This window comes from Sylvia atricapilla, chromosome 6, assembly GCF_009819655.1.
Source record: "Sylvia atricapilla isolate bSylAtr1 chromosome 6, bSylAtr1.pri, whole genome shotgun sequence".
Lineage (NCBI taxonomy): Eukaryota > Metazoa > Chordata > Aves > Passeriformes > Sylviidae > Sylvia > Sylvia atricapilla.
In genome coordinates, this window is record NC_089145.1 from 19,058,984 (window position 1) to 19,071,704 (window position 12,721).

Genomic DNA, 12,721 nt, shown 5'->3' on the forward strand with positions numbered 1-12,721 from the left:
GTCTGTTCTGTGCATCAACAACTCTAAAATGCTCAGCTTTTCACTGAAGTCCAATTATTTTGCCAAAACTGATTAAAATACAAACTGAGAGTTTCTTTCCTTTCTGTTGTGAAACCTAACAATATTTGTTTTTTCTTTCTTAAACAAAATGAGACTGGTCTTACCATGCTTTAAAAATAAATAGAATTATCACTTTTTCCTAGTTGAGGAAACAAGCACAGAATTAACACAATTTGCACCAGGGATTAGGCATATGGCAAAAAAGTAGGTGTCTCAGATGCCTGCAGGTGGCTGTACAGCTTCTCTAGAGAATCCTGAAGGCAAGTGGTATATTGATTTATTAAAACACAGCTATATTAAAAATAGTTTTCACTCATTAGCATAAAATGATTTTGCAGTGAAGGTTAGAACAGCAGATGTGCCATGTGAAAACAGCAGGTAATAATCTGCTAGAAACTAAAACACACTGGTATTTCTCAGGTGTACCTGGAAGCTGTGCCTAGTGCTGTGATCCATGCCTGGAAAATCCCAGCAAGGAATGAAAATGGGCTTTTCCTTGTTATCACAAAGTAGAGCAGAGGCAGGAAGATCCCTCCATGGATGACAAGACCCACAATCACAGTGACCATGTACATGCCAAGTTGTCTAGCAACTACTTCTAAGTCCTTGATTGCAATGATTTTTCCGCAGATGAGGCAAGCATACCCAATGGGGAATACCTGGAGAAAGAAAACAAGCATAGACAGAACTCATCTTGGCAGTGCAGTCATAAAAACTTGTGCTGAACAAAATACAGACTGGAGAAGAGAAGGGAGCACTCAGGCTCAACACTGAGGTACACGTCAAGAATTGATGGAAATTCAAGGGATAGTTTTCACATCTTCTTTAGAAGTAATGGCCATCTCCAGCAAATTCCCCAACTACTTCATTTTCCATCCTATCAAACGGAATATGCCTTTCCTGAATAGTTTTCAATCCTGAAATAACATTGTACGAGAACATGATAATGTTACACAGGTCTGTATCATTATAAAGAATGGTGTAGATTTTTTTTAAAACATAACTTTTACAACCCATTGTTTATCTGGTTTCAGGAGGTTGCATTATTTATTTCAGTCAAACTATTTGTTGAAATGAACTGTTTATATCTTAAAGGCCGAAAATGTTTCCACTACGTTCTTTCAATAATTCAGACAAATGCTTTTTAATTTATGGAGTCTTCATTAATTATGTGCTTTTGTCACCTACAGTAGGGTTTTTGTTTCCTCAATCATTAAAACAATACAAAGACTTTCAGAATAAAAGCGCTTCCTGGTTTTTGTTAGAATCTCATGGTTTCTCAAGCAATGTGCCCAAGGCCTGGAAAGCCTTCAATCACTTCAAATCCAAGGCCAGCTGTTATACCAGTTATCAGAAAATGCCACGTTTCAATGCACTTGACAAAATACAGTTCTTATAGAGAGCTACATGGTGTCAGAGCCAGATGTCTGTTTTGTTTTAGCTTCTTGTAGCAATGCCATGCTCCTGAGAGTCTGTAGGTGCCATGGGAGTTACGGATGTCTGTTCTGAGAAATCATAAACCAAACAAAATACAACTCAGCACAAGGAACAGCATTTTTCTTTATAAACACACTAAAACCCTCTTGCTTCTGGCCTCAACAAATCTTTAAAAATTCTAAACAGAAATGAACAAAAGGAATTCCCAACATCAATTTCCTTTTTTCATGAGAAGAGAAATAAAAAGCACATCAATAAAAAGAAATATTTACAGTGAATTTCTTGAAACTTGAAAGATTTCCTGCTGTTGCAACACTGACTACTAGAGAACGTTTATATTGTAGGCAGGGTATTATGTCTTGGCTCTACCAAATGGTGTTAAGTAAGAGTAAATTGTAGCTCCTGGGGGGTTATGGGAGTATATTCACTACCTCTCTATCAAGTGGAGATTGAGTAAATATTGAAAGCTTTGTGAATAAAAACAACTTTGGTTTTATGCAGCAAGATAATCTCCAGAAAAGCAGAAGCATAGCAGGAATGCAAGGTCATTGCTTGAAGTTCTTTCTGTTATTCTGCACATTTCCACACTGCTGTTACTGTCTGCATCACTCTTGTCTAACACTGTCCCTCTGAAACACTTATGGTGCTGATGACTGCTGCTTCAGGCACCCTGTTCCCTTTCCTCTACATTGTGTTCATCGACCTCTAGATAACAGGGCAGTCTTGTAATGCAAGAAATCTCTCCCAGGGACACCAGGGAATCCCAGCCAGGATACATGTGTTACATTGGAGTGACTGTTTCTGCTCTCAAAGACCTAGGGAACGCAGTAGTTCAATGCCAAACACAACAATGCATTTGTATGTTCTGGAAAACTGGCTTTATGTGAGATGACCATGCTTGACATACAAAGCTCTGGGGAAGCACTCAGAAGAAACACTTTAAAAAAAAATAAAAAAATAGAGTCCTCTCTCAGAAGTGTAAATAAGGGCTCAGACTTAATTAGGGAAAGTCACTTCCTTTAAGGACACAGGTCAGGTATCTTCCAGTGACCCCATAGCAGCAAGGTTGTATGACACATTCTGCAAAAATTTTAAGTGAAAGGATTACACATCACTGAAAACTAATGGAATTTTATTTGATGATAAAGTATTTTTACCAAAGAAGGCAATGAATAAGGGGTGTCTACAGGCCTTTTTTGTAATTATACCTCTTAGGTAATACCCTGGGCTTATGCTAATGTCCCAGGAAGATTGGGATGTTCTTATGTGGGCCATTCTTGCTTGTTTAGGTGCTCTCCTATATAATGAACTTCCACAGTCAATGTAGCATTTGAAGGCCTTTGCTGGTACATGCACGTGTTGTATTTCAGCACACAAAGAACAGATTCGCTTCAGAAATGTTTCAAAATGGATCCTAAATAATCCTCACCACATAGAAATAATGCTGCTGTGGTTCTAATATACCTGGGAAGGCTTTAAAAAGCCAACTATTTAAATATACTGTTTGCTAACAAACTGGCATCACTATATTAAGGTTTTATAAGGGCTTTTTAAAAATGACTTTTTTGTTCCGTGAGTTAGAACTACAAACTTACCACATGATCATGGTTACTAACTTCATTACAATCTCATTCAGGATGTTGAAGAAATCCACCATCATCTTGGCCTGTTCTCCCATTTTCCCCATAGCAATGCCAAAAGCAATAAAGAATCCTATCAAACCTATTGGGAAAAATTTCAAGAAAAAAAAAGGCTTTTAGGAAGTTTTTGCACCTAGTCAATGTCTTGATGCTACCTGCAAATCCAGATTTCCCAGAAGCACAGAATCACAGTTTAGGTAAATTTGGAAGGGACTACAGTGGGTCATCTGTGGGTCAACCTTGCTGCTCAAGGAGAGCCATCCTAGAGCACATTGCTCAGGATTTCAGGACTATAGGGGATTACACATGTCTTAGGGCTCTTTAATATATACTCATCCTTAACCATCATGATCAAATCAAGAAAATCTTTGATTCTTCAAAGATTTACTAAATTCCAATTTCACAGCCCAATCATGGTTTTACTGTTTTTTTGGGTTTTTTCCCTTTATTGATCAGATCATCAAAAAATACAGATACAGGAATCTTCTCAGTGCTATTCAGCTGTTAGAAACCTCAAGAAATATTAGAAAACCTTAGAGCCCTGGCAAATGGGAAAGGTAACACAGGGCTGCATAGTAACTCTGCTGGTAGAACAGTTGAAAAAACCAAGAACTTTTGTAGGCTAGGAGAATTCCCATTAAATAAAGAAGGTAGATGTGAGAGAAGAAGGTGGGTATTGCACGTAACCACAGAACTCCCAATAAGCAGATTAACCTCACTGAAAAGGCTATCAGTAGATACAAAATTGTAGCATTCAATATGGGTAATATTTTGTTCCTAAATGGAAATGCCAAGGTGTGAATATCTGTAGCATTGAACTATCAATTGACAAAAACAACTGATGCATCCATCATGGATTACTTTGGAGCTGTTTCTTCAATGCTACCCTTCTGCATCCAGAAATTTTCAGTGTCCAGAGTTGGATTATTAACTGACTGAGAGATGGTTGAATCCTCTGTCATTCTTTGAGGCTAAATTTTCAGTCATCACATGAGTCCAGTATTTAACAAATGTGTAAACTCATCTGGGAAATTCCATGGAAGAAATTATTGGGACACATTCAAGATAAGGGAATATGAGCTGCCAATACCCTGGGAAAAGACAGGCTGTCCCATAACCTCACACTGGGTTTAGCAACAAGATTTTTTTTTCTTCTTTTTTTAATCCAATTTCCTGGATACAAAGTCATTCTTTAGAACCAAGCTATCTTTGTTGAGTCAGTTGAATAGGGAAGTGAAGCATATGTTTGTGTGCTGCAGAGCATAGAGAAATGATGAAAAGCTTTTCAAAGACCAAGTTCCTTCCTGGACATTCAGAATCTGCATTAGAACTGTTAATAGGTAGTTTTGTTCATTAATCCAAATGAGCTGTTACGTTAGTCATGAGAGTCAGATTGGTTCCTATTTGCAGGAATTTGCCTGGCTGTGTACAGCTTATCCAAACTGGATGGCAATTCCCACAACATTTTCATTTCTTCAATCAAAATCAAACCCACATCAAAACCAACCCAAAAAACTCAAGAACATTTGAGAGTCATGGTCAAACACCACAGCAAATCCCTGAGCTAAACTGTGTCTTTCTTTTTTTGTAGAAACTGTAATTCAGCCTTCTGGATTTTTTCTTTTCTGTGACAGAGTCTGCACAAAACAAGCCCAACAGTAAATGTAATGCATCTCTCATGTCAGAACAACTGTTTCATTTTAATGCATAAGCAGTAAGTCTGGGAGAGAAAAAAAAAACAGGTGAGGGTTTTGGCATTGGCAACAAGCTGCTGCAAAATGCCTGGTGCAAAAAAGCAACTTGCAGCTTTGAAAGTGGCTCCTCTGCCCACAGATGCTGAAAGAAAAGGAGCCATGAAGGCAGGCAGGATACAGAGCTCTAGCAGAGCAGGCTGCTTCACAGAAAACAAGAGCAGCTTATAGATGCTATCTTCTCCCCTATATCTAAGCAAAGCAGCCAACCAGCTCACCAACAGCTCAGGAAGGTCTGCAGGACACAGCAGCCACTGTGCCAGCAAGAGCTGTTCACCAGCTGTAAGAGGCCATTTGGCCCTTCAAAGGTTATGGCCCAGTGGTGAGAGAAAGCAGGGGATTAGGTACCCCAAACATACTGTCCCACTTTGAGGACAACGCTATAGACAGCGAGGTGTCAGCCTCAGAGCATCTTGAGTGTCGGTGTGAGGCTGCGAATTGAGAGCTAATCTGTGACTGACTTCACCCACATGCAGAAAGGAAGGATTTGAAGGAGGAGTACTCCTCTCTGGGCTGACAAAAACAGGGACTCTAGACACAGAAGAGAAAATAGAAGTGGCGTGGAAGCTGTTTGTTTCTCATGTGCCCCCATCCCAGTTGCTTCAGGAAAGGGTGGGAGATAGGGAAAGTTTTCCTACCACCTCCACTTGTTGGCTTGACAGATGGCATGATGCATTTGCAGCTGGTAAAGGTCAGCAGCCAAGATAAAAGGAGAGGGAGTTGTGACTCAAAATGTGTCAAGCCTTTCTGGGATTTTTCTTGGGTGGTGTGGTTCACACTCCACTTCTCACTTCAGGCTCTGCTCAAGCCAAATTAGTTCAGCACACCCGAGACACCTACTGGAAACAACCTAGCTCAGATCCATCAGGAGGTGTGTGAAGCACTGGCTCTTGGAGCCCTCCCACATACTGTTTTGCCAGTACACATTAGTATTAGCCTAGGTCAGCTTCTTCCAGGATGAAAGGATATTTTGGGTACCTCCTACATGCTCTGCCACTGTACTCCTCCAATTCATAACCACAAAGCTGCCAATCCAGAACAATTCACTGCTGAGTTTCTGTGATATCTCAGAGACCAAGGGACAGCAAGTAGGTGATAACCCTTGGTGATTATCTGGAAGACTAAATGCGCACTGAAGACCAGATCAGACAACACTGACTACCCAGCCACAGCAAAAAGCTGTGACATAAATATGATGTATATATTTGGACAGATGGAAACTTTCTTACCCAGGACATTCATGCCGTCCTTGAATTCAAGCCCCTTCTTAATGACCATTTGGGCTTCAGGTGGTGCTGTCTCATTCACCATAGCAATAGCAGAATCAGTGACATTAGGTGGCTCTTCAACAGGTAGTGGCACTAGCACTTTCTTGGTGACAGTTTGGATCTGAAGGCAATGAAAAGGGAGGATGAGAATGGAAAAGGACTGAATGCATCCATAGGGTAAATAAGGAATAATAATAAAAAGTCTTCACTTGAAATCCAGGGAACTTATTTTTAAAGGATGGGACATATGCATTCCACAGCCTCTTAACCATTCTTCCAAAACGAACTCTATTTTCAACAGTTACAAGTACTACAAAGTACTGGCAGTCTTCCTCATGACTCTAGTGCAAAAAGTATGGCAAATGCATGTTTTTTATCGCTACAGTTAAACATTTTACAGATAGTCCCTTTGGCCAGGCACTTCACAAAGGGTGCCTCCCAGAGTCTGGGATACAGGCTGATACCATTTGTTTAGTACCAAAAGCCAAGTGCATTTAAGATCAGTCATGGCAGCAACACTGCAGTAAGGCCTGTTATTCAGGATGGTCTGTCCAGCTCAAATCTTCCCAGTTTGATGGTTAACTTGAATCAGGACATTTCAGGACATTTTCAGTACTTCTCTTACAATTTTTGAGCTCTTGACTGCAAGAACTCAAAATGGAATATACACAGTCCCCTGAGCTCTGTAATTAAATGATTGTGGGGGATAGATAACAGAAAAATTACCAGTGTTGCCAGATATAAATCTGACCACAAAAAAAAAAAAAAAAAAAAAAAAAAAAAAAAAAAAAAAAAAAAAAAAAGAAAGAAAAAAATTCAGCTTCTAAATGCATTTGAGCCCTCCCAGCACATGAAAGGCAGAGTAAAGGAAAAGATGGGAAGGAGCAGTAGGAGGAGAAGTGAGCTTGAGGTTACAGCTAGGAAAAAAGGGAGGAGGAAGTAGAAAAAGATTTGCTGCTTTTAGATGGATCTTTTCCGCCCACTTCACACCTTGACCCTTTTTCTGCCTCTTCGTGGTCCAGGGACAGGCAAAATAGTTGGAAGTTATGACTGGCTTGCCATGTTTTTTCCACCTGCTCCCTACTGCCCTTGCTCCTAGAAACACTTAGCAGATAACAAAAACTGTGTATTAGCTTTTCAAAGAACATTTGCACCTCTTTCTTGTTGACATGGACATTGTAGTACTATGGATGATGATCCAGATTTGATCCATATGGTTTAAAGACTTATGGTTTTAAAATACCTTACATCTCTCCTTCTAAAATCTGCTGCCTAAATCTGGAGAGGAGGATATAGAGAGAAGACCTACATAGCTTTGCATGAGGAAACTCTTCAGTTGTCCTGAAACCACCTAACATTCTTGCATGCCTACTTTTTTTCAGAGTTAAATTTTATCTGAGGATGTTGTCAACACAGTACTTTTTTATGTGAGGAATTCAGAATGTAAGAACTGAGTAATAGAAATTAAACTTAAAATATTAGACTCTTCATGCTCAAAATTCCACTACAGTGGAAGTCAAGGTCATTAGCAGTCCTTTGCACAAGGCCACAGTCTCTAAAATGCTGAGCCTGACATAAAGCTTAGATTCTGACCCCATCATAGACTAAAAAACTGTTTAAATGCCAATTTACAGATGGTCCCATGGTTTTTTTGCTTAGACAGCATTTTTCATTATAAATTTAAACATTCTTATCCTAAAATTCAGGAGAGATTGAAATCTCATGATAGCCCTACAGTCCAGTTTGCAAATGAACAGCTCCAAAGCTGCACAGGAATCTCCTCATTGTGTTTCTCCTCCTGGCAATGGAATGCACAAAAAACCTCCCCCCACACTGTTCAGCACCACTGCTGTACATCCCTCAGAACCACTCTTTGCAAGATTACTGCAAAACATTCCTTCCTCCTAAGGCTACCTGGAAACTCTGAGTGTCTCAGGAGAGAGACTGTAAAAATGTAGGACAGAAAATACATGCTCACACCATTAAAGCAGGTAATTTTCCTCCTAAAGAGAGAGAAAAGTAAAGCCTGACTACTTACAGAGGAATTAAAGGCTAAGAGAAGCAAAGTTCCATTTAGTCACACTTCACAAATGAAACGTAGCTTTGTGGCAGAAGTATTCACCAGAAATTAGTTTGGAATCTACTAAAGTCAACCAATAAAAAGCCCAAAATATCTTTTTTTAAAACTAAATTTAAAATAATCAGTGAAATTGGTGATCCATAACTAGTGAAGTAACCTGAACATTGGTATTATACACGCTGATAAAATACTACTAATGTTTTTTAAAACTCTATCTGACACAGGTACCTTAATTATTTTTTTCTGCTTTTTTTGTCCCTTTGACCACTTTCAACTAACAAGAAATTGATTTTTGTTCTCTTTCACAGTTCAAATGAGGGAGAAGAAGAAAAAGCCATAAGCACCCTGCTTTCCCTCACTCAATTTTGCAAAAATACATTTCGCATTCCATGTGATGTTAGCCACCACCAGCTTGACCACATGACTGACATTCCCATGATGATTTGGAAATATTGAGAATGTTCTCTCTCTAAATCCCCAAGGATTATATGTTTTTAAGTCCATGTAAGAAGTGAAGCAATCCAAGCCCTTTTGGCAGTTTAGGTCACCCTCCATTCTTCCACTCTCCCATGGCCTCTCCTCCCTTCCCCCCTCTTCTCTTTACTTTTTTCTTCGGCTATAACCACAGCACCAGCTATCACACCATTTCACACAGCAACACTTAAGAACAGGTTTGGCAGCAAATCCTGTTACATAAAAAGAAAACCAAAACCCCCACCCCCAAAAAAAACCCTGTCTGCATTACTTTCAAACAATTCAGTTGGAATGGAAAGCCCCTTACATACAAGAAATATGCTTAAGCTTATTTTACCTCTTAAAGTCATGCTGTTTTGATTAAGCACTGGTGAAATGCTTTCAGACAAAATTATCTCCCTACAAAGCAAGCAACACATTGTGCAAGCATCCTTCCTTCCCAGCATGCTCCAAAGGTGATGAGATGGAGCCACCTGTAGGTGGGTCAGCCCTTTGGATCTATTATCCCCATCTCATCTGGACTCTTAACACAGCAATAGAGGTTATGAGAGGCTGGGTTTCGGGGTACATTTTTGGCAACGAGCTGGAATGATGATTGTCCATTTGCTCCAAACAGGGCACTGCAGAACCATCATCTCTCTAACTAACAGCCAAGTTAAAATTCAACCTGGAGGAAAAACCGAGCCGCATTTATGACCATAGATACTGTAGGAAAAGAATGGAGAAAATTAAAGTTTACTTAATAAGAAAATTAAAATAAACTTTGTAAAAAAATCATGAATTTAAATAATAACTACAAAATAACCAAAGCAACTATAAATAATGTTCTTTCATTTACCTGCTCAAGACTTTAGACCTCTACCCCTCTTTAAATCATCATTCTCTGATTAACCTAAAGAATGACATTAACTCTACAGACAACCCTAACAAGTAAAAGATGTAAAGAATATTACCAAGGAGCAGAAGGACTTACCTGCTGGAAGCATGCTTGAACCAGATTCTCAGGGAACAAGTTTCGGATCAAATCCAAGAAGGCATCCAGACTAGATACTTCATCATTCTTCTTCCCTTGACCAAGCTGTTTCTTGAGTTTTGGATTCCCTGGATGGATGGCTAAAACCAGAATCACACCCAGCACAGCAGCAATAATAGTGGTGGACATGTAGTAGACCATGGCTCTCGTCCCCAGGCGGCCACTTGCTTTAGCATCTAATCCAGACAGTCCTGCAGGCGTTTAAGATGTGAACAAATATATGGACACTCAATATCCAATTCAGTAATTATAAAACAAAATCCTTCATAATTTTCAAAGTTTAATGACTACCTATGGGTGCCTACTTTCATCCCTCTGATATTCTCACCACAAGACAAATTACTGATGTTTCTCCTTCTGGTTCTTATGTGTGCAGTGTCTACTGCTAATAATTTGAAGAGAAGCATTTAAATCTCCATCTAATTGCAGAGGAAACATTGAAAAATAGAGATGATCTCTACCACCTTTTAGCCTTGACTTCTGCAAATTGGTCATGGTCAAGACATGGTCAATCCAGAAATTAGATCAAGCAGCGTATTAAGAAATTTCTGATGGTAGCACGTGCACACATGTTTGGAAATAAATTCACTGGAGCATATACATACTAAAGCCAACCAAGTTATTCAGAAATTTACTCTGAAATACCCGTGCAACTGCAAAATGCTGCAGGATCACACCATTATTCTTCCTACATCACAAAAAGGAAACCAGGTGATACCTGTAAAAAGCAACTGAAAGTATTAATGGCTAATGGACCTTACCTGTGATTAAACTGGAAATAATTAAAGGGAGGATCAGCATTTTAGCATCCGCATAAGTATATCTCCTGGGAAGGCTATTAACATGATGATGTCAGGGTCAATAGGTGTTGCTAGACGAAGAAGGGCCCCCACACACTGCACCCAGGATAACACCTGGAAGAAAAACAAAGGAGCAGGTGGGCCTTGGAAGGAACTGCCTGATGTGGAATACTGCATATATCTTTGAAAAAAAACCTTGATTCTTATGGCTCATGTCTTATTCCTTCCTTGTCCTGATGTTCTCAAATCACAAACAAACCTCTCATCATTTATGTGGATAAAGTGATAAAACTCAAACCTCCCACTCAGGATTGAGGCTGTTAAAGCATAGATAAGGGAAAAAAAGGCCATGTCTACTTTCATAACATGATCTTTGTGAACAGGTATTTTATGTTTACATCCAGGATGCCTTTTATTTCCTGATCCCAAGCCCAAGTGTAATAAAACATGATAGCAAAGCTTGTGTTGTGATTTGCAGCAACAATGACTATGAAGTATCTCTTAGATATAATGAAAAATATATGTGTATTTAAAACTTTTTTTTCTTGGACAGCATCAGGTACACCTTTGAGAGGTAATTCAAGACAAACAATTCAGCAGTATGGGGTTTTACAGACTGAAAATATCAAGATGAAATTTGCAGCTCAAGACCAGTTGCAGCTGGTTTTTAAACAATAACAAGAGTATGTCTACAAATTTGCTGCATATGGCTGTTGGGCTTTCAGTGAAAAAGAAACAGGCAAAGAGCCAGGGAACCACAATAAAATGTCAAACTGTTCCGTATTTGGACCCTGCTAAAGCCAGAGGCAATATTCAGGATGAGATCATGGAGCACTGGCTTACAGCTATGGAGAGGAAATACAAACCTTAAAACCAGTAAAGTGTAAACTGAGAGATAAAAGAAAATTTTGAAGAATTTTTGCCTTTTCTATTTTTCAAATCATTGAGAGAAAAAATGTGTAACAGATTCAGTTCTACTGGATGGCACTGACCTAACTGGCCTTAGGGTTTAAATCACATTCCTGTCCAAACCAGATACCTCAGTGGGGTGGATTTGCTCTGTGCTGTGTCAGGAATACCTTGCTCACCTGAACTACACAAGCAGTGCCCATGGGCATCCTATTTACTCTCTGGCTGTTCAGCTGGAACAGCTGAAGACCACAGACAGGGGCTGTGGTGCCACAGGAACAAATGCAGATACACACAGTGTCCAGAGCAGCAGAGGTAGCTTACCAAACACAGTAAGAGTCAGGAGCAGATTCCTGTGGAGGGACTGGCAGAACTGCACACATATGTTCCTGGATCTGTGCTCCACTGGATTTAAATGACTTTCATGCATCCGGACTTCTACTTGCTTAGGCATATTGTTGGCACTGGAATAAAAAGCGAAAATCAAGGAGAAGTTATAGCACAAGATGCCAAAAGGGGAAGTCTGGATTACTTCCATCATATATAAGAGAGGAATCTGACGCATATTCCACCACCTCCCACATTTCATAAACACTGCATATTTACTGCTCTGAAAAAGTCTCTGAAATGGCAGTGGTGTGTCCTCCTAAAGGTGTAGCCTTCACAGTATTTTTTGTAGCTATTTTTCAAATGGTAGAGATACAATCAGAATTAATTCACTGGACATATCATCCCAAATATTTCATGGACTGAACCACTGGTGTGGAGCTAGAAAACTCAAGTTTCCCCAAAGACCATGGCTGTTTACATATGTAGGAGAGACAGTGAAGAACAAAGTTTTAATAGCAGGAAATGTAGATTTTAATACCTTCTTTAATTCCAACTGATAATAGTTTAAAAATTAGGATTTATTTGCAAAATAAAGCATTCAATACATTTGCTTAATCTTTTGAAAACATTTAATTTCAACATTAACATTTTATTTTAATATAATCAGAATGATGAGATCAAGAGAATACTTTAAACTTGGTTATAATGAGATTTGAACAACTGCCACTGAAAATTGGTCAGAAAACTAAGCATTTCCCAAGAAAACCTTTGGTTCCATTGAATTGGCAGTGGTTAGAGGAAGAAGTTTTTTTACTAGTCCTGGTTTATATTTGAGGAAGTTTGTAGTGGGTTGGCACTGGCTGGATGCCAGGCACCCACCAAAGCTGCTCTCACACACCCCTCTGCAGCTGAACAGGGGAGAGAAGATTTAACAAAGGG

At 39.3% G+C, this 12,721-nt stretch overlaps 1 protein-coding gene across 1 annotated transcript in view; it reads right to left on the bottom strand.

Moving 5' to 3' along the window:
* SLC1A2 (solute carrier family 1 member 2) overlaps positions 1 to 12,721 on the bottom strand; it is a 77,408-nt gene that overhangs the window by 15,973 nt on the left and 48,714 nt on the right. The window contains 8 exon segments of the mRNA XM_066321040.1: positions 487 to 719; positions 3,089 to 3,219; positions 6,118 to 6,277; positions 9,684 to 9,934; positions 10,505 to 10,549; positions 10,552 to 10,627; positions 10,629 to 10,657; positions 11,777 to 11,916. Of these exon segments, the coding sequence (XP_066177137.1) occupies positions 487 to 719; positions 3,089 to 3,219; positions 6,118 to 6,277; positions 9,684 to 9,934; positions 10,505 to 10,549; positions 10,552 to 10,627; positions 10,629 to 10,657; positions 11,777 to 11,916 (1,065 nt within the window).